At 36.0% G+C, this 22,449-nt stretch overlaps 1 protein-coding gene across 2 annotated transcripts in view; it reads left to right on the forward strand.

Annotated features, from left to right (window-relative positions):
* LOC127977145 (rho GTPase-activating protein 42) overlaps window positions 1-22,449 on the forward strand; it is a 103,775-nt gene that overhangs the window by 30,837 nt on the left and 50,489 nt on the right. For both annotated transcript variants that reach the window (XM_052581849.1, XM_052581850.1), the window contains exons 2-3: window positions 5,341-5,436; window positions 17,056-17,117. In XM_052581849.1, the coding sequence (XP_052437809.1) occupies window positions 5,341-5,436; window positions 17,056-17,117 (158 nt within the window). The remainder of the gene's footprint in view (window positions 1-5,340; window positions 5,437-17,055; window positions 17,118-22,449) is intronic.

Raw genomic sequence — 22,449 nt, forward strand, 5'->3', positions numbered from 1 at the left:
TGTAGGGGGATGTTTACTTCAGTTCTATCCCTGAAACTTGGGAGGTAATGATACCTAGTTTCTCTTAGTATGTGTGTTATAGGGAATGGTTCAAGCTAGTTCTATGTTCACTTGCAGCTTTTGCTATTCAGTTTGGTTGTGTAATGCTTTGTGACAGCTCACACTGCTCTGTCATCCTTTTTGAATCCAGTAATTCATCTTATTCTTACTGATTTATTATTAAAACCCTGTGTAAAACCTTGTACCCATTCTTACATGTCTCATCATGCAGTGGTGAGAACAGCTAGTGTTACTCTTGGCAGTGAGTTCATTACACCAGATGTCTAAATCAAGAACTGTGTTCCAAAACCTATTGAGACACCTACCTAGGGGACATGTTTAGGCATCACAGTGTGCTTCTGAAACAAAGGCTGTTAAAAATGGTCAAGCAAAATTATGCGCCACAGAACATTACTAGTTTGGGTCAAACTCTAAGGCAGCGTTGCATGTAGGTATCTTTTAAATACGGATCCGATATACAATTTCCCCCAAAAAAGGCTTAAATATCTAAGAGAAATATCAGTAAAGTAATTACCGTTCAATCTATACACATGAAAAACTATTAACAAAGTTGTTTCCATTTCAGTTTCTTTACATATTCCAATAAGACTAGTGGTGCACGATAAATATCGGCCGATAATTAATGCGCATCTCGTCAGTAAAAACGGCTCTCTAAGCAGCTGTAAATTCCATCAGGTGCGTGATTTCACATAGATCAAATGATAATGAACATGGATTTGCGGAACGTGTCAGTTAACAACGGCTCTGTGTGGTAACAGCTGCTCTATGTGAAATCATGCACCTGATGAAATTTGCAGCTGATTAGAGAACTGGCTTTACTGACTATATGCGCATTAATTATTGGCCGATATTTATTGTGCACTCCTAATTAAGAATAGAATGCTGAATTAGAAAGCTGCTGCTTACTGTATGTAAACAGTAGGCAGTGAGGCAGCTCAATCAGGTTTGAAACAGAGCCAAGAACAAATCCCAGTTCAGCGATTCCCTGAAGGTATGTAGTGATGGACGGCATGTTCTACTCTTAATAAGCGAGGGGAAGAAAAGACCGCAGCTCAAAGTGACAGCTCTGTGGAGATGGACAGCAGATCTACAAGGCATTATCTATAGAGATAAGGAGACAGTTTGGAGAGCTGAGTTAATACAGGAGGGAAAAGGAAGCAAAAAGCCTCCTAGGGAGACCTCAGTTGCAGAGGTGCGGTTTTCCATGTGTTTCCTATTGGAGAGCAGCAGGTGTCCTCTCCGGCCAGAAAAGCCAGGCCTATTAGACATTAATGCTCTCAGTGAAGGTTTTAGGAAAGTACTGTGGTTGTGGATCAGCACTGTGGTGGTGATTCTGTCTGTCGGTATGAGAGGTGAAGGGCGCTGCATTATTGATGGGGCACGTTCAGCTTGACTGAGCAGACTCGCATCTCAAACAGATTATTGACCAGCACCCTGGAGTCTCAGAGCTGGTGCTTGGCATGATATGATATACATGCTCACTCAACACATCGGTGGATAACCTTGTTATGTGCTCTCAGTGCTTGGGCGAAGCATAAGGCCACAGATAAAAACCTGATACTGTATTAAATTCCTGTGTTTATCTCAGAAGCTATGACTAGACTTGAGCAATTTCTTGTGTAGTACATGGTTTCCAGGGTGCTGCTCTGCAGTTACCAAGGTGTTATGAGGTGTTTAGTTTGTTGCTGTCATGCTTGGGCAAAACTGGTCCCCATTGACTTCCATAGTATGTTTTTATTTATTTACGTATTCTTTCCATACCATGGGAATCAAAGGAGATCAGTAACTGTTTGATGATCTATGTACCTCAAAGTACCATTTTTTTGTGTTCAGCAGAAGATAGCAACTCATACAGGTTTGGAACCAATTGAGGGTTAGTAAATGATTGGTTTTGGGGTGAATTATCCTCTCGCTTTCAAATCATGAATTTTATTTTGAATTGGTCATACCCCATAAGATAATGAATTGGAATGAAAAGGCTAATCTCACTGTAATCAGCACAAACTGGGCTATAATAATATGTGAGCAGCATGTATGTACATGATTGTGATTTTGAGAAAAACAAAACAGTTATGCGTGGTTAGTGAAAAACTAAAAATGTTAAATCACTTGAATAAGGCCATAAAACACATACAGTACATTGGTTCCCGGGACTTTGAGAACTGGATCTTGTAGCCCACAATTATTCTTTCTAAATGATGTGAAAATCATCTTGTTTACTCATTCACAGAATACAATATATTGATTTAAATTTTCTAAGTCACTTTTTGTTTGTAAAACTCAAATGCGAGTAGGCGTCAACTATCATGAATATCATTGTGATTTACACAATGATATTCACAACATAATTTAATATTCACTTGCAAGTGCAGTTAAACAGTTAATTAGGAAGAATCACAGCTGACTTTCAAAGCTGAATTTTTTGCATCATTGCTCCAGTCACACAATCCTTCAGAAATCCTTTTAGCAATCTGATTTTCAAAAAAAAAAAAAAACATTTATTATTATTATTATAATTATTATTATTATTATTAATGTTGAAAAGAGCTGAGAATGTTTTTCAGGTTTTTTGGGGGGGATAAATTAAAAGAACACAATTCTTTGTTACATTTGTTACAGTTACATTTATTTGTTACATTTATATTATTTATATCAAGCTTTTGAATGGTATAGTAGTATATATTGTTATTGAAACTTCGTAATGTTTCATTTGATTATACATTTAGTCAGGAATTATAGTTTGGAAAAATTCTAAGTATATATAAATAAATAAAAAAGGAACTTACTCATGTTTATGATCTCTGCTGAATAAAGCGCTTCATTTTCACATTTACCTAAGGTAATCCACAGTGCATCTTTTTGGGGTGAATTATCGCGAAGCAAACAGTAAAAAAAAAAAAAAAAAAACTTGAACCGTCTCGCTGCTTTGTTTTCTGTTGTGTGGGCGTATTCAAGCCGCGCGCTTCAGTGAAAAATTAGAATCTGAATTGAGAGTTTGGTGCGGGGGCGTGGTCACATTCGAGATAATGAAGGGAGACGTGAAAAACGGACATCGCATTGTGTTCATATGGATTACTTTACCACAGAATATTTCTTTTCGGCAGCACTTGTTTATTTTAAAGTAGACATGTCAAGCTTTCTATAGATATATCTCTCATGTCTTTTTGTTGAGTATTCACTGAGTTACAGTTATTTTTAATGACACATTTCTAAATGAAGATCAGCGCAGATCAAGGCTACAGACAGCACACCTTGATTATTTTTATTTTATAAATGCACAAAGTTTTGTTGTTATTATGTCTGTATACAAAAAAAAAATTAGACCCTTTACAGATTCGATTGATGTATTGCTCTTATCTGTACGATCAAAACTGAAAGTGTAATTTAGGTTATTTTCGGGTATATCAGGAGAAAATGCCTCATAACTCATACTGTATATGCGTTATTCGACTCCAAAGGGTTAATTCAAAATATTAATTGTTTATTCATTTAGCTTTCTTATACTGTTATCAAATTTCAACCTCAAATTCATTTCAATTGTAGGATTGATGTAGCATTTAAATGTCATTCTCGATCACTTCGAGAATAATAATATAAAGATAACTATAACAATAAATTAGCATCCACACCAATGTATGATGATTTTGCTCATTATAAGTGCCAAGTATGTCGAAGCTTTAAATGTGCAATTGTTCATCAGCTGGTTCATCATCAGCATTCTTCTTGTTATGGATTTTTTTATTCTCATAGAATTAGATGGGATGTCAATACTCATTTACAACCATTTCTGATTACACTAGTCAATCATAAGTTTAATGTGCATGATAGATCTTAAACGAAGAAGATGCAGTTAATTCTAAATACCAAAAAAGACAGGAAAATGGTTATGAAATTATTTTAGTGTATATTTAACACTACTTTTTTTTTCTGGGACTGTTTTGTGTGCAATGAAAACTGACTATAGTTGTGACCTCAGTGGATGATGCGCTGTTGTTTTTAATGGAGTGTGGGAAAAATCACATCACATCCTGTTGCCCTTTGCTGCAGTGTTTTCTTTAGTTGGGAATCATGGATAATTTAACCACATAGAATCTGTAGCCATTAGAATTGAACCCTGTAAGTGGAATGTTCCAGTGTTTACTATAAGTGAGATCGCAGTGTTCTATGTATCCTCTCTGAATGCTGCATTCTGTATGTATGTTTGACATGTGAGGTTCAAAGAGACAGAAAATACATAAATGTTATTTGTGCTTGCTCTTGACCTTGTTAGGTCAAAAAGTGGGCAGAAAATATACACATATTTTTTGATGCAATTGGGTGATGCACAATAAGCAGAAATGAAAGAAAATTAAAGTGCACATTGCGAGGAAATATATCCTCAACTATAACCTTGGCTTGTATTCTCTTTTAAATCCTCTCTGCTATTTATCAGTGTTCAGTCTTAATGCTATTGATAGATTTGACCAAAGTGAGTCATTAGACTTAACATTTAAATTAGCAGCAAAGCATCCATTGGATTGTGAATTGTATGGAATCAACTTTTGATCTTTCAGGAATTACCGTTCAGTTTGTATATTAATGCTGGTCTATAAGCATTACAATTCATCCTCATGTGCTTTCTTGATAGATGGTCACTGAACAATTTACCAAAACAACAGTCATAAGTGCAACGTTAGTATTCCTCCCTGCCACATTGTGAATGCCTACGTATTGCTCTTTTGACAAATCTTATGCTCTTAAGCTTGAGAGAGCCATTTTCCAATCCTGCGTTTTTCCAAATAGAAGATTAAGAAGCAGGTAATGAGAAAACCTTTTCAGAGTTTTCTTTGTCAGAGAGCTTTTGTTGGTATTTGGAGGAGCAGTTGGGTCTATCACCTCTTTTAAGGCAAGATGAAATGGCTTTTCTCTGCTGTCTCATTACTGTTTTTGATTGAGTTGCTTAGCATTTCCTGCTCAAGTCCTTTCCACCCACTCTTGATGACTGAAATGTACATTTAGCACTCCGAATGAGAACTCAATTATTCTCAGCACGGAGTGAAGATTATGTATTTGCCTTTTTTTACAGATAACGTTGTGTTGAAAAGAGGATACACCTTTGACTCAAGTGGCTTTGATTTCAACTCTTAGTCCGCTTTCATGTGTTTCTGAAGTCTTTGATTGAATGTCATAGCTTAAGATATTTTACGTGCCATAATAGTTTTGTTAAACTGTTCTACAGGAGATACATGTGAATGTGTACACTTTCATGGTTCAAATCTCTCTCTTTCTCTCTTTCTTTAGACCTCTCTGCAGCCGTGCAGAAATTCTCCCAGTCATTACAGGAGTTCCAGTTTGATTGTATTGGTGATGCAGAAACGGATGATGAAGTCAGCATTGGTAAGTGTGGCATCAACTGCTCATTTGTGGAATTTGTGGATTCAGTCTTGTAGGTGTATATGAAAAATCACAAATATCTCAATTCTGTCTCCTAGACTGCAATTAAAATAAATGGAGAGCAAATTCTCCTGTTTAAATATTCTCCAGACAAAAAGACCTCATGGAGCTTCTGAAGAAATCTCATAAATCCATCGAACTAGGGCTGTACGATTAATACAATTTTTGTTTGGATGAAATTTTGGCTTCCAGCAATTGGGAAAACATGATAATCAAGATAAATCGATTACTGTGCCACACTATTTTCCTTTCCATTACAGTGGTGTGTTTTCGCCCCTCCTTAAAGTCCCAAACTTAACATCCAAAACAGTCGATTCATGTAAAAAGGCTGCTGTGAAAAGCAGAGTTCGGAAACATGGATTTGGACTGACTTGTGTGGACTTTTAGTCAGTCTTGACATTTTGGACTGGAAATTTTTCAGAGTTCAGACAAATGCATATCATGTGTAACAGAGAAAAGATAGAAAAAAGTAACAGCATAAAATGTATATAAAAAGACATAAATAAACATCTCCCACTCAAACTCATTTAGTTAAAGACTGTCCAACTTGGCAAGTATTCACATAAACACTGATGTTTATGTGAACTTCAGTGTTGGGGAGTAATTACTTATATGTAACAGAGTTATGTAATTTAATTATGAAATCAATTTAACTGTAATCTTTTTATATTTACTGAGAAAAAAAAAGTAAAATTAAATTACAGATACTTATGAAAATGTAAATGATTACAAAAACGTCTTACAGTAATCAGTGTTGAGTACTACTGTAAGGTTAGCCCTTCCTGGTTTAAATGATTGAAAATGAATAATATAAGAAATTTAGAAAAGTAATTAATTACATCAAGTAATTGAAAAAGTTACACTACTTTACATTTCAAATAAGGTAATTTGTAATCTGTAACCTGTTACATTTCCAAAGTAACCTTTCTAATGCTTGTGAACATTAAATGAACAGATGCTCAGACCCTTCTCATCAAATACAAATACTCCTTTAAGACTGAATTATAACGTCTGTGCTATCCACACCGCGTCAACTGTTGTCTCATTTGTGTCCTTTTATTTCTCGTAAGGAGTTTTAGCAGAACATCTGAGAAAGTTGATTCCTAACCAAGAAGTCCATTAACTCGCCTGAGCTATGAAAGAGCAACATCTGAGCGATAAAATGGTTCTTCAAACCCATTAAAGACGATCTGCTTAACCATTCTAAGATCATCTTAATGGAAAGTTCTCCTAATGTTCTGAGGATTGGATTCCTTCCTTGATCCCGAATGTCCCGCAGACTGTCTCAGATGGCTGGGATTGTCATTTTAATCAAGACCTATCCCTGGAAATTCCATATTACTTCCTTGGAAGACTCGCCCAGAGTTGAGCAGCATAGACGGATTTCTAGCCTCTTTTTTCTTCCACTCTGACTCTTTCCCTTTCGGCCATTGTTTAAAATCTTTAGCATATGAGCAATCACAGAAGGACTTACAATTCATCACTTTGATTAGTAAAGGCAGTCCCGTATGAAAGCAAGCATCCTGCCCCGGTCCAGATTTAGCTCAACAGCTCAAGGCAGGTCTCAGTGAGATTGCCTACCCCGCATGCATAATGTATTGCATTGATTTGCTTGCATTCCTGACAAGAAGGTCTCAGCTCAGCCCTTTAAGAGATCAGAGTAACTAATTGTGATTGGTGTCAGAGATTAAGGAAAATGCAGACGGCTCACCCTCGGTGGGCACGGAGCAGATGTGCTGAGAGTTCATACGCCCTGATGGGTTGATCACTCATTCTGTTCCTTCTCTTTTTGCAGCCATTCATCTCTTTCTATCCTTCTCTCGTTCCTGCGTTCTCTCCTTATGTGTCATTACTTTGTTTATTATCTTCCTGTCCTGCTCTGTGCATTGTGTGCTGGCTTGACACTCAGACCATCTGCATCGAACAGTTGGCTTCCAGTCTTTTCGTACTCTCAGTCGCAAAAACAACCTGTCATTTAACCTGCTACCTTTCCTCTTCTTTTCCCAAGCAATCTGATGGGGAAAATCTAATTAAATGTGTTGAGGTGTGGTAAAGCAGGCTCATAATGTAGTTCAATTTGGCTTTTTCCTATCCTCATCTGGTTGCCAAATAGGAATGGGGTGATTTTTTTCCCCTATTTGTATGATTAAAAGAAACGTTGGGCGAGCCAGCCATAGCGGGGATTTCTTTACGGCTGTTTTTTTAATGGACCACTTTAATGGACAGAAACATTGATAGGTAGGAAATAATAAGGCTACGGCTATTGATTTGCACGTGTAATGTGGTGGATGGTTTGGTTTGTATTCCATGGACAAGTGAATGTTGATGAAACCTGTGGCTGCATGTTAATGCCATCTCTTTGACCCCAGCATTTTGTTCTGTCTGTTCAGTGATACTCCCATACTGTGAACAAAAATGGCAGACACTACAATACTTTTGGTGTAGAAACAACATAGATAGATAGATAGATAGATAGATAGATAGATAGATAGATAGATAGATAGATAGATAGATAGATAGATAGATAGATAGATAGATAGATAGATAGATAGATAGATGGTGACACATACTCAGAATTCGTGCTCTGCATTTAACCCATCCAAAGTGTACACACAAAGAGCAGTGATAACACACCCCCGGAGCAGTCGGCAGCCATTTATGCTGCGGCACTCGGGGAGCAGTTGGGGGTTCGATGTCTTGCTCAACGGCACCTAAGTCGTGGTATTGCCAGCCCAAGATTCAAACCCACAACCCTAGGGTTAGGAGTCAAACTCTCTAACCACTAGGCCACGACTTCGCCATTCATTAGACATTCAACATTACAAAGCTATCAATTTAAACATCTATTAGACTACTTGAAATAACTTAATTTAATTTAAGTGAACTTATCTTCACATAAATACAATCTTCACATAAATAATAAATGTCATATTTACCTGTGCCCCTCTGCAAGTAGGAAATATACAGAAATTGCATACATTTATCAAACACTAAATTCTAAATGAAATTTAAATAAATATATAAAGCTAAGTGAATGACAACCTTTTTTTTTTTTTTTATCTTTGATTGACAGACACCACAGCAGCTCGTTATTAGGTTTTTTCTTTCTTTCTTTTTTGTCTGCTGTCCCTTTAAGAGCTTCCGATGCTGAACATGACACGGATCTGACAGGCATCTCTACCCATTCTGACCCACTTTAATTCTTAAATGTCCCCTGCAGTGCCAGACTTATTCTATGTGGTGACGTAATTTCAACTGAAACAGGAAGAGAGGGCAGGTCATATCAAAACAGCCCTGCCCCCTTTTTAAAATAGCCAATAGCCTTTTGGTTATAAATGCTCAGGCCAGAGCCATTAAGCTCAGTAAAGCTGCATTTGACTGCTTCAGTCTAATAGATTACCCCCTAGATTCAATATGAATTGCTTAGTAAAAAAAAAAACAGTGGTCATAATCATGCTGAAGCTGTGTAGTTTTAAATAAATGCCGACTCGTGCATATGATCCGCTCTTTGCATTAAGACGCTAATTTTGACAGCACAAATATATATTAGAGCTTCACGATTCTGGATAAATTAAAAATCATTATTTTATTATTATTATTATTTATTTATTTATTTGTCTCAATATAGACATCATGATTTTCACACAAATTGTGTGACAAAATATTAATTGTTGTAGTGTAATGTTTAATTAATTTGGACAAATTATTAAACATTTTAATATGTATTATATGCATTTAAAATATATTTAATAAATCAAATTTTTTATATAAAACTTTTTTTCAAAAAATAAATTGTATAAAAGGCAAGAAGTTGATCATACTGATTTCAAAGTTATGGATTCAATAGTTTGAGTATACATTGAATTAAAAACTATCATAAAATATTTAGCATTTTCGGTAGTGAAAACTAATTGTTTTGTAGTGACCAGATAACATTACAGAATTTTAACTTGCATACTAAAACATACTAAAATACATAACTGTATTACAATTTTGCTTATTTATGACGTGACTTTTTCAGTAGTGTCAATTTTATGGAATAACACCAAAAAAAAAATAATAATTACGAAAACAGATGTCACTACCGAAACACCACCAAAGAGTGACTGTTTCAGTAGGTGACGGTTGTAGATACCTTTGAACCTAGGTCAAAGATGCTAATCAGCACATGGTTAGGTGGCACAATTCTGAACAGTTGTACACATGAAATAACTCCCCAAAAAGTGTTCATTGCAGAAAAAAAAGTGTTTGCTAGTGACGTTCCTTAAAGTTACACACTGATTTATCAGAATTTTGCACACATTTACCTCAAAATGATGGGATCTATATACTCACCATGTACTAAATCCAGTACAAAACTGTTAGGGTTCAGACAGCCACCTCCAACTTAAAGTATAAATGATGAGTATGATTTTATATATATATTAAGCTTAGCAATATTTTAAATGTTATTTTGGGTTTCAATAGATAATACAATGATCTTAATAAACATCTAAGATTTGAATAAATGAATGCTTTTTTAATGTGTTGTTTGCTTGTGGAACGGCAGTTTGCACAAATTCTGTAGAATAGCCCATATATGTATGTGTATACACACACACACACACACATTGTATTCGAATTGTATATTAGTTGCATTACTTCAACACAGAAAGGAGTATAAACAAAGCATAACCAACAATAATAACAAAATAGGTCTTACATAGGATAAATATTGGGTGGAAAAGGTTCAAATATGTGTTATGGGGATAACTTTACATAAGAGTTCATTGTGCAGACTGAAAGAAATACAAAAAGTCCTGCCACATAATTTGAAATGTACAATATGAGTTGTGCTCAAAAGAACATATACCCTCCATTCAAATAATAGGAAGCATATCATTCAAAGCTATTCTTTGCCTCAGCCATTAAAACGCCATATCAGTTGACCAGTAGAAAAAAGTTCTCATCTATCAGTCTTCATGGAAAGTTTTCAAAGTGTCTGGTATTTCTGTTGTGCTCTCATAGTGTCCCAGCCCTAAAAGGGTAAGATTACTCTCACTGAAGAAAAATGTAATTGTCTTGTGGAATCAATCTGGTCATCGATGAAAGTGAGCTTTCGGAGTGACTTGACCGGACCCCTCGTGTGCTGTGGGACCAGAATCTTGATGTAGCTGAGCTGCAATCTACTTTGAAGCTCCAAGCAGTCTGCGTCGCATCAGCAGTCTGTCTGGGACTACAGACAGGGTCACCTGACCTCCTATCGATTTCATTCCATGACTTCCTGCTGTGACATTCACAATCCACACCAGTTATCCTGAAATCAATCTCACAGAAAGATTGATGTAGCTATAGAAATATTAATTGTCCTAAAAGTACAAGACTGTTTCACTTCAACCGTGATGGGCAGATGGCTGGTGCCGCTCATGCTTTCTGTCCTTTTCTCTCTTTGTTGATCTTCATGGCTCTGACTTTCCCATTATCTCAACAGATGTTTTGTCATGACGTCAGTTTGTAGAACGACATTGTAGGAAATTGTATAAAAGTGATCTAAGACTACGTCTACCAGTGCTGTCAAATGATTACCATATTTTCCGGACTATAAGTCACATTTTTTTTTCATAGTTTAGCTGGTCTTGCGACTTATAGTCAGGTGCGACTTATTTATCAAAATTAATTTGACATGAATTGAGAGAAATGAACCAAGAGAAAACATTACCATCTACAGCCGCGAGAGGGCACACTATGCTGCTCAGTGCTCCTGTAGTCTCCCACTGAAAACATAGAACGCCCTCGCGGCTGTAGACGGTAATGTTTTCTCTTGGTTCTAAACAAATGCGACTTATAGTCCAGTGCAAATTATATATGTTTTTTTCCTCGTCATGATGTATTTTTGGACTGATGCGACTTATACTTGGGTGTGACTTATAGTCCGAAAAATACGTTAATCGTGATTAATCACATCCAAAATAAACGTTTTTGTTTACGTGATATATGTGTGTGTGCTGTGGATATTTATTATGTGTATATAAAGACACAAACATGCATGTATATATTTAAGAAAAATATGTTGTTTATATATTAAATATATTTATGTATGATTTAATTTATATTAATATAAATATATACATGTCACATACATCCATGTAAATACTTTCAAAATATATGCTGTATGTGTGGATCTTTATATATGCATAATAAATTTACACAGCACACACACATATATCATGTAAACAAAAACTTTTATTTTGGATGCGATTAATCACGATTAATCATTTGACAGCACTAACGTCTACATTAATCTGGATACATTTGAAAACAGAACACAGAAACAGACATAAGACGTTTTCATGCAGTTTTTCTGACAGGAAAATTTATTTGTGAAAATAACTCACCATTCACTGATGCATCCAGGTCACACACACTCACGATTGTATATCTGATCTATAACGCAAATGCCCTCATGTTTTGCTGCAAATAGCGATCGTGAGTAATTTGCTTTCACCTTTGCGGGACTGTGATATGAAGAGTGTACGTACAAAGTAACATATCTATAGCAATATTGTGAAAGTGCATAGCGCATAACGTGCACAATCCCAGTATAAATACAAATATATCTATTGGTATAATATGTGTCACATGACTAAAATTGCTTCATAATTTTCAAAAGCCTCCGTTTTAACAGTCCACACTACAACGCAAAAACAGTGTTTTCAAATTTATCCACTTTGGGGAACATTTTCAAAAATCTCAGTTTCCTTGATTAAAAACGCTGTTTCAGTTTGGATGGAAGGCCAAAACGGAGAGAAAAAGATGCTTTTTTAAAACGAAAACGTTTTAGTGTGGACATGGCCTAAAAATGTCATGTCGTGTAACCATCCATTACTATACATTGCTTTTATTCATTATTTTTATTATTACATTATTCACTATTTTTAAGAATGTTTTTAAATATATATGTTTAATATAAAAAGTTATTTTTTAAATATATATTAAATATACATTTATTCCATAGAATTAATAGAATTTTATATATTGAATATAAAAATTTTATTTGGTGTAACGCTTAAGCGAAAAATTATACCACATTTTACACAGATTATTGAATAATTAATATTTTTTAGATTTAATTTTTTAATGTAAAACATCTATATATAGTAATATATAAATTTTACATGCTCCTTGAATTATTGACCTTGCATGTTGGTTTCACCATGTTTTATATCAAAATAATTATTAATATAAAAATAATAAATCTGCACATTGTAGAAATTATGTGTTCAAGTCCTTCATGTATTATTTTTACTTTTAACTTTTTAATAAATGAATGTACAAAAAACATGGTTATGATGTAAGTATAGCGTAGCTATTAAAAAATAAATAAATAAAAAAGATAGACCCATCTTGTCTAAGCTTCCTGTTTCAATAGAAAATATTGCAAGTAAAAATACTTATCAAGTGAGGTTTTAAAGCAATTTCTTGTTGAAGCACAGTCGTGTGCGACTGGTCTTGATTTATGGATAGTACATTAGTGGTTTTTAAATGAGAGGGCGATTCCTTGTCTGCCTCTCTCATCAGTCCTTCTCAAATGTGTATGTATGTCAGATCTCTTCTGTCCTGAGCCAAAAGCCCATTTCACAGAATGACTCATCACTTCTGTCATTCTCTCTATTAACCTGTGAATGATACATCTGCTCTAACCCCTTTTAGCCGCTACATCCTGCCTTAAGTACCTCATATAGTTCAACAGAGACATTTATCCACAGCTTCTGCTCTTATCTTCCACATTAAATCTCTCTCACTCTCTCCTTCTCATTTTCTGTTCTCATCTTCTTATCTTTTTTTTCAATTTTCATAAAAATAAAAATGTAAATGTAGGATCACACTGGGGCTAATTTTGTCACCAGAAGTATTGGTAATTACTAGAGGCGACCGATGTATCGGTTTTGCCGATAAATCGGCACCGATAGTTGATTACTGGAAGAACCGGTTATCTGCAAAAATCCATGCAGATAATTTTCCAGGATGCATCCATTGCTGGAGTGACTGAGAAGGGTCTGTTTTCATTATTTTCATTATTTTCATTTACAGTCTGAAAGAAGCTTCTAGTGGTTGAAATCACTGACAGCACATTCTGATTGTTTAGATGCTGCACGCTGAACAGAGCAAGAAACACTGAACTTCAAACTCATATATGCCTCATTGTTCATTCTTGAAGTAAACTTGTGTCCGTTTGGTGAATAAATAAACTGTTTTAGACTGCTCCTTGAGTTGAACATGGCACATCCGGAGTTTGTGTGATACCGGTGAGTTCTCATAGACTCAGTGCTTTTCTTTTATTTTGATTATATAATCACTTGAGCGTTCAAGAATAGAAGCAGTTAAAGTTTGAGTATACATTGTGATGGTATAAATGTAGGGACCTGTGTTTTTCACAATGCGGAATACATGGAATCGCGTAATCCATTCATAAAAACAGATTTCACAGTTTAACGCATCTGACGCTTGCGGTGATTTCAACGTCTGTTTTCTCACTAAATGAGGATGAAAACACATGAAGAACATCTCCAGAACTGTTCTGAGAGTCATCTGAGCATCTGACTGTTTGATTTGAGCAAACAGTTATATCATATGCACAAAATTGTAAAGATAACCTGTCAAAATAAAAGTCTGGGGTTTTGAATTCTATTTTTCAGTAGAATGTACATAGCCTACTTCTACTACTAAAATTATTTCTTTATTTTTTAAGGAATAATCACACAACATTTCTTCCATATTTTAATTTTAATAGTAAATCCCATTTGTTTGCCAAAAAAAAATTTCATGCCTTGATTTGATAACGATAAAAATGTAAATAAACATAATTTTTGAGGGGGGAAAATCAGGCTTCTTTGAGAAAAGAAATAAATTAATTAAGTTGTTTTATGTGTTAAAATAATTAGACATGCTTAAACAGAATTTGGTAACAAAAAAAAATATGGTGAGAAAAAATAAAAGATTTCATAGGGCCCTAATAAAGCATTAAACTGATGTGAAAATGTATAATTTCATGATTTTAATTTATAAGACTTGCTTTATGATTAATAAACTTTTATTTAACTAGTAAAAATGAGTGGAGAAAATTTTTAATGGAAAAAACAGAATCCAGAAAATTAAATTACGGAATATGGAAATAAAATGGTATTTAGGAAATGGTTTTTACTGATTTCATAGGGCACTACTAGAGTGTGGTAATTTCAACATTAACTATTACTATTACTGTTATTATTATTATTATTATTATTACTTTTATTATTACTACTACTATTAGTGTGTTTCAGTAGTTTTTTTATTTATTATTTTTATTTTTATGAGCACTATTTTAGTTTTTGTTCAGTATCCATTTTAAAAGCTATCGGTTAATTAATCGATATTTACCAGTGTGGTCCAACCTAGCCATCGGTATCATTAATAAATCAGTCATAATGGTTAATGTTGCCATGTCTAAGGAACTTTTTAATTGGCCATTAAGGTCCCTAAAGACAGTTTCATTAAAAAGGTTTCACGATCATTCCCTGTTTTTAAAGTTGGTGTGTTTGGTTCATTTCTGTGAATCAGATCACATTGTCTATTTCATTGACTAGATTTGTTTACATTGTTGTGCTAAATCATGTGTGGCTTTTTCTATGTATTAAAATCATATAATATGTAGGTAAATATTACTGTCATCTATTTTAACATTTTTCATTTATACAATTTTTTTGTATATTACATTTAATAAATCCTCTTTAATTAATAATCAAGAGAAGTTATCATGATGGCTTGAAAAAATAATATTGTCCAGCCCTAACAGTGAGTGTGTTGTGTGCATGTCTGGCATCCGTGGTGTTTTCGGAGTCTTCTGGGAGTCTTGCGTTCAGCTGTCCATAGCTGCTAAAAGCCAAGAAGCGTAAATGGACACAAAGAGAGAGGACAAGCTGCAGGTATCTGGAGCGATGGTTTGATAATTGTGTTTATAGAGTTGGCAAGCTGAACTTGACCAAGTGTCCAAGCTCAAACGTAAAAAGATAAAGTCCATCCAGGTAGAGACAGCAGCTGTCCCTCATCCGCAGACACCATTCTGAGCAATCACAAGCTGCCATTTTGTTACAGCAAGAGAAAGAGGTTAGTGCCGTCCTTGCTGTCACTAGATGGTGGTGGGTTTTATATTGAAGCACTAAACGCTATGATCTTGGTATTCAAACTCAAGAACACTTCATTCACTAATATGTTGAGAAGGGGTCAAGGTATTGGCTGGTCAGCATGGTACACCTACATGACGACAACAAAAAACACCATAAAAGGAGTTCATAAGTTGAGCACTATGTTACAGAGTTTTATTTTTGTGTAAATTACAGCTTTAACATTCAGAGTTGAGGGAATGATAGATGGATAACTTCATTAAAGTCTATTTCCAAACATCCATTGGTTGAACTTTTTCACTTTTCTTGAATGAATTGTGAATTTTGTGTATGTGCAAGTTAGAATCAAGGTTACCTGTTCACTTTCACACCTGATTACTGCTGTGTCTTTCCTCTTCCTTTTTTTTTTTTAATTCCAAGTAGCTCGTATTACACTAATTGCTGGCCCAATTGTAGGTCCCTCTGGTGTAACCTTTGAGTTAAGTACTTAGCTCAAGGACTTAGCAGGGATTGTGGGAATTAAAGTAATTTCCAGGTCACAGGTTGCCCTAGTTGGGATTGAACCTTCTTCAGTGCAGCGGTTGACCCTTGGGTCAGGTTTCGTTTGTGAGCCCCTACTGGTAGAAGCCTTAACTACACCATCTGACAGCAAAATACATCTTTCTCCACTGACAGCCAATTATTGATTGCCATATTCTGACACATTTAATGGTAAATATTTCATTGTTTACCAGTTCCCTTTTTTGAGGCTCTTGAACTTAGGACTGCATTATATACCCTATATTAACATAAAATAATATCACAATGTGGGTTAGTGTGATTGTCAAATCCAATTTATTTCAATATGTTTTAGCAGTTTCACATGTAGTTCATAATACAGTGCTTCAGGGTATCTATGTTGTTGTTTATTCATCCCCACAGCCCCTAACTTATTCTATGTTATGCATTGTCATTATATCATTATCCTGCTGCTCCAGACTGATTATTCACATGGTATTTTCAGCGGATTATCTTGAATGACAAGTAGTGTAAAAGTATGTAGCCTGAAATATACTGAATTTTCATTTTACATTAAACACCTGAAGCCTATCAGCAGCACCTAAAAGCCTGCTAAAGTGCTCTGTTTGTTGTGGATAAATGACTGTACATGGATATTTCTTACCTTTTAGGTGACCAAAAAGTGGAGGAAAGTCTTTTTTACTTGTTCCATAATGATTTAAATTCAAAGAATAAAGTCCATTGCTCATGCTGCATTCTTATTAAATGCTGAATCATTTATATAAGTAGCTGTGGCAACAAATCAATGCTAACAGTATTTACTTAACTGCAGTTCTATTGACCCTCGTGAATCAAGTTATTATTATAAGTCTGAACTTTAACCAGCAAATGCAAATGGATTAATAACTCTATTTTTCTTCTCCAGCTCAATCCTTCAAAGAGTTTTCCCAGTTGCTGAGCACCATGGAAGAGGAGAGAAGGCGGCTGGTAAGTTTTTTGTTCACCACGCCATCAATGCTTTCTTGGCTGGGTTCTGTACCACAATTGTACAATTGTAACTTAAGTATTCAAAAAGATTTTGAGGCCACTGCATATCAACATACCATACCATGATCATCTGATTATTAGGTACTGCAATATGGTACCACAGTGCTTTTTAGGGGACTATCCCTAACAAAAAAGCACTGTTGTGGTGCCCTGCTTATATTGAGGTTTGAAGAAAGTATTGTGGTTGTTGTTTTCGTTTTCAAATTAGCAGCCCATAAAATCCTCAAGATTAGCTGAGCTGATAATGAGAAAGCAAGTAAACAAACAAAGCCTGTTTTTTCCCCTCTGATTGGTAAAACAGCAAGACGGAGCAAGAATGAATCTCTCAGATAAATAATGTTTAATCACCCTGTTGGGGTTTATTTTGTGGTAATGACCAGTTAACTGTGCGTTATCTTTCTTTGACAGCTACTTTACCAAATAAAAAAATGCTATTTTAAGTAAAAACAGATCAGTACAGGAAATCAAACAGTCAGTTATACAGTTGGTCATTATACAAGAGGGATTAAACAGAATGAAGTGGCCCTAGAGCTGTGTAATTTTAATCAGCGTACTAAAGTAGACAAGAACACTTTGAAGATTACTGTCACGTTTTTTTATGAAAAACACTATTTCAGTCTTTCTACTTCAGAATTTCACCTTCAGTTCATTGTGCTACTTCCTATTTATTTGTAATTATTTGATTAATTTACTGTACTAGCAATTTCTGAGTGCAAATTGTTCTTGCAACAGTTTTTCAGTGTAGATCATGGCAAGGATCATGGTAAAACCAGCCACAAACCATAACCACGTGGCACGCTAGACTTGGTCGAACATTGTGTATGGCTTCTGTGGGAGTGTGTGTGTCTCAGAGCAGAAGAGACGGTACGGTAAACATGTTTGACGTGTGTGGTCACTCGTCGCGATTTTCAGTGACATCCGGCGGATATCATGTACAGTTCCAGTAATATGATGTACATTACTGGGAATATGAACTCTTACGCAGTAGATTGACACCGAAGGTTCAGTAGTTTGCATGAAGTCATCGGTGTGGGCAGCCCTAGGGCCTTCTTCTCTTTGCGTCATTATTGTCCTTCCTGTTAAATCAAATGTTAAAACAGCAAACACTTCCAGCAATATGCAGCCTCATTTAGACAAATGTCCTTAAAACCTGCCCACAAAGACGTGAGAATAATCCAAAATGCTTAATAGCTCACTTAAATGGTGCTTTAATGATGTGTGTGATTATCACACAGTTACCAGCTGCTCATTTAAACCTTTAAACTACCTAACTAAATGGCAAGAATAATACATCAGGGATGCATGCAGTCTGTAGCAACATTTGGTTTCAGACAAATACAAAATCAGGCCATACGTTTTTTTAATTAGTCGAACCTTTCATTATATATTTTCTTACCTGTGTCGTATCGCTAGCGATTCTGGAGCCATTGTACAGATTTGCTATGAAGAGTCTCAGTCGGGGCCCCCCCCAAAGAACATTTTTGTGCACTGAAGCCCCTGCTTCCTACCAAGACAGCAACATTACGTTCTGAAGACACTCTGTTTTGTCTAAAGTCCACAAATGTGGTCAGATTAGCAAATTTTTCTGGGCAAAAAGGTTCATCAATTCATGTCACCAAGTCGATGCAAAATCTGCATGGGTGAACCTCTTCCTAGTGGATTTCGTTTGAAATGAGAAACAAATGTTGTTCCATCTCTCATTCTTCCTTTTCCAACCAAGACAACATAAGGTAGATAAGCGCACTCACAACTCAAACATGTTCCAAAAAATAGACAGCAAGATCATGATACCTCTTAAAGGGGTCATATGATGCTGTTAAAAATATATATATATATATTTTTTTTTTGGGTGTATTTGGTGTAATGAAATGGATTTATGCATTTAAGGTTAAGAAAATACATTCTTTTTCACATACTGTACATTATTGTTTCTCTTCTATGCCCCGCCTTCTGAATACCGAAACCCGGTATTAAACTGGCCCCGGGACTAAATTATGAAAGACTGTAGTATCAGTAAGATCTGATGCTATCGGTTCTGCTTTTTGTACTGCAGGGGGAAAAAAATAATGTACTATGTATTTTTGCTTAATAATGTTATTGTGCTCATTTTATCTCACCAATCATTTCTAATGTGCGATCATATTAAGACATATTTGTCTGTGAGATCTGCGAGATCTCTCATGAGCGCTGCGGAGGCTGTCTGTCAGTCACACACACAAAACAAGAACATGCGCGGTGCACACACACGCATAAGGGGCCGTTCACATATCTCGTCTTTTGCACCCTCAAGTTCGTTATTTCAAATGTAGGCGCGCGGTATGCGCACTCATAATGGAAGGGACGTGGTTGCGACGCGCACACAGTACAACAAGCTCGTTTTTTCCAAGCGCGTCCGCACTGCATTGAGTTAAAAACATCTCAACTTTTCAGAATGCCGCAAGCGCACCGCGGGTCATGTAGCTTCCTCACCTTTTCCATAACAGCATTGAAAGCTCAGCCAAGATGAAGGAACCGCTGATAATAGCTGTATGTGTATTTTAAATTAATTTAGTAGCAGAGCTACTGCAAGCAGTTTTTAGTGCTGCAAATCCATTTATCCATTGTTGAAATTTCCGCATCTTCATGGAGAGAGCAGGTCATGGTTGCTTAGCAACGGCAGACTCCTCAGGAGCTCAAGTGCCCGAAGGCTTTGGGAAAAAAAATCTGAAAGCGGTGTGCCTAGCGTTTTCCACGTGTTTTTAGACATGATATGTGAACGGCCCCTTACAGTATGAAAACTCCCGCTTAACAACGCTGGTTGTCATAAGTGTAATACAATTTTTGCATCTAAGGGGCAGAAATACAAGCAATCTGTCAAAGCATCTTTCAAAAGTGCATTATGTGCAGACAGAGAAATGCAAAGTTTTCAACTGCCTAACACATCACAAAGTACCGATAAGAATATTGTTAAAGTACCGGACTATTAAGCAGTATCGGTAAGAGTAGTAATACCGTTAAAACCTTAACGATACCCATCCAAAACCTTAACGATACCGACCTTGAGTGAGCTTGAATGAACAGAGGCAGGCAGGCTTGAGAACAGCGTGACCGGCGGATTCTATGCAGGACTGGCCAGCAGGCTTGGGGCAACCACATGTGATGACCCCGGGCTGGACTCCACTTTGTCCACGGTGAAAGCCGATCCGGCGATCAACAGTGCAAAGTTGATGTATTTTCTCAGCGACTAGCACGGATCAGCTCCAAGCATCATATATAAAGAATTTTACAAAAAACATGAGAATTTGAGACTTTATTCTTTGCAACTTTACAGATCTTCTTTATTCATCAAGACAAGAGCTATTAACACTTCAAAGAGAAAGGAAAATTTGAAATTGCATCATAAGACCCCTTTGAAAAAACTCATTACATTTATAAGATTTTAGTGGAATTTTGCAGCTAAAATGGTTCATTACTTACTGTCAATAGTATATCGATGTAGGAAGCACAGCTCAGACAGAAATCACTTTCAAACCAAGCAGCTTTCTGAGTGCAGCCTATCCACATAACCTGCTAGAAATCTTGAAACATTGCAAAATCTGCATGAGGAAATCTTTTGTCCTCACGTGAAATTCCCAATCACATGAATTCCAATTGAAATGACAGAGTAAAACTGAGTTTGGAACAAAAAAAAGTTGATTTTGTCTACTGGGAATTGATTGAATCATTGAATTGTGATTTGCAATGATTGAATCATTGAATTGGAATGATCTTATGTGAAAAGTTTCTGGAGTTTTTAAAAATTTCAATCATATTGCCCAGCCCGGTGCCCACATCACTAGAGAAGAGATGTTGTTGTGAGGGGGAAGGAAAGGCAATCCCAGAATACATCAGGATGAAAAATGTCCTTGGAGATTATAATTGTACTTTCTTTCAGTGCCAATGTAAACTCTGATAATAGCGCAATCCAATTTAAAATGGACTATTTAGAGCTAACTAGAATATTGTGTTGTTAGCTTGGCAACATGCTAACATCAAGCTTTGATATCAGTTCTAATCTGATGTTAGATAACAGTTAGGATGTGGCCTTGGTAGACAGCATGGAAGCTCACTATGGCTTGTGTGTGTTTGTAAGTGATCCCAACTGGGAGCATTAATATTTGGTTCCTGTGAAATGTTTGAAATCAGAAGATAAAGGAAGTTTGATAAAATGACTAATGGTTTGTTTTCGTGACCTATGTTGTTGTTTTTCCAGAAGTGCTTCTCTGTCTCGAATGACGCCCCAAGGTTCATTCGTATACTGCAACCCCTGCTCTCTGATCTCCATATATGTGGGAAAAAGCAAAGTCTGTTTCATTTCAGACAGTGAGTAATAGGGTGAACAGGGTGTCCGCGGGGTTTTAAAAAGTATTAAAAAGTGATAAATCAAAATGGTCAAATTTAAGGCCATTAAAAGTGTTAAATGTGGTCTCAGAGGTATTATTTTGTTCCAAATTAGGTATTATTTTTTCCAGACTATCAGGTGTCTTATTCTGATTGAAATTCTATCTGCGTTCGTGTTAGTTCGTTTATATGGGCTTTAGCATATCTGGGCACATAATCAAAGATCTTCCGTCTCCGTCTCACTGTATGTTTGATGCTGACGTCATATTCAGTGGTCGTTCGGCATCATCTCAGAACACTGCGCGCTCAACAGAAGTGGCTGGCTTACGTTTTATTTTAGACTTGCTTCAAGGCATATCTTCAACGATTGGACAACCATCGTCGTCTTCATGGACAAATGCAAGTTTTCTAATAGCTGGGTTAACGACCGGTAGTACCGAGGTCCCGTTCAAACCCGGTTCTTGACGCATACAGCGCTATGATTTCCGCGAAGCAGAAAACGAGTACAGAATCTCAAAATCCAGTCATGTAAATGAAACTTACATTTTAATATGGACAATCATGGAATTTGTGAAAGCATAAATTAATGAAATCAAATCTCCATATGGACCAGTATCTGTAAATGTTAAGCCGCAAAAGTTGTTTGAAATATGAATCCGTGTTCTGCGCGTCTCTGTGTGAATTAATGAATGGCAGAGACGTGCAGGTTTATTTACTACATAGACTGAAGCGCATGTCGCTTGCATTAATTTCAGCATCTGTTGTCTTCTCCTGTCAAAATAATCGAGTTAATTTAGAATTATTCATATTCATTTTCGAAAAAGCAGAAGACATACCGGTTTCTCCGGTAGTGGGCGGAGCTAATGGGCAAATAGAAATTTCAAAATGACAAATATGCATTCATTAGGCCTAA

The sequence above is a fragment of the Carassius gibelio genome, chromosome B18 (genome assembly GCF_023724105.1).
Source record: "Carassius gibelio isolate Cgi1373 ecotype wild population from Czech Republic chromosome B18, carGib1.2-hapl.c, whole genome shotgun sequence".
Taxonomy (NCBI): domain Eukaryota; kingdom Metazoa; phylum Chordata; class Actinopteri; order Cypriniformes; family Cyprinidae; genus Carassius; species Carassius gibelio.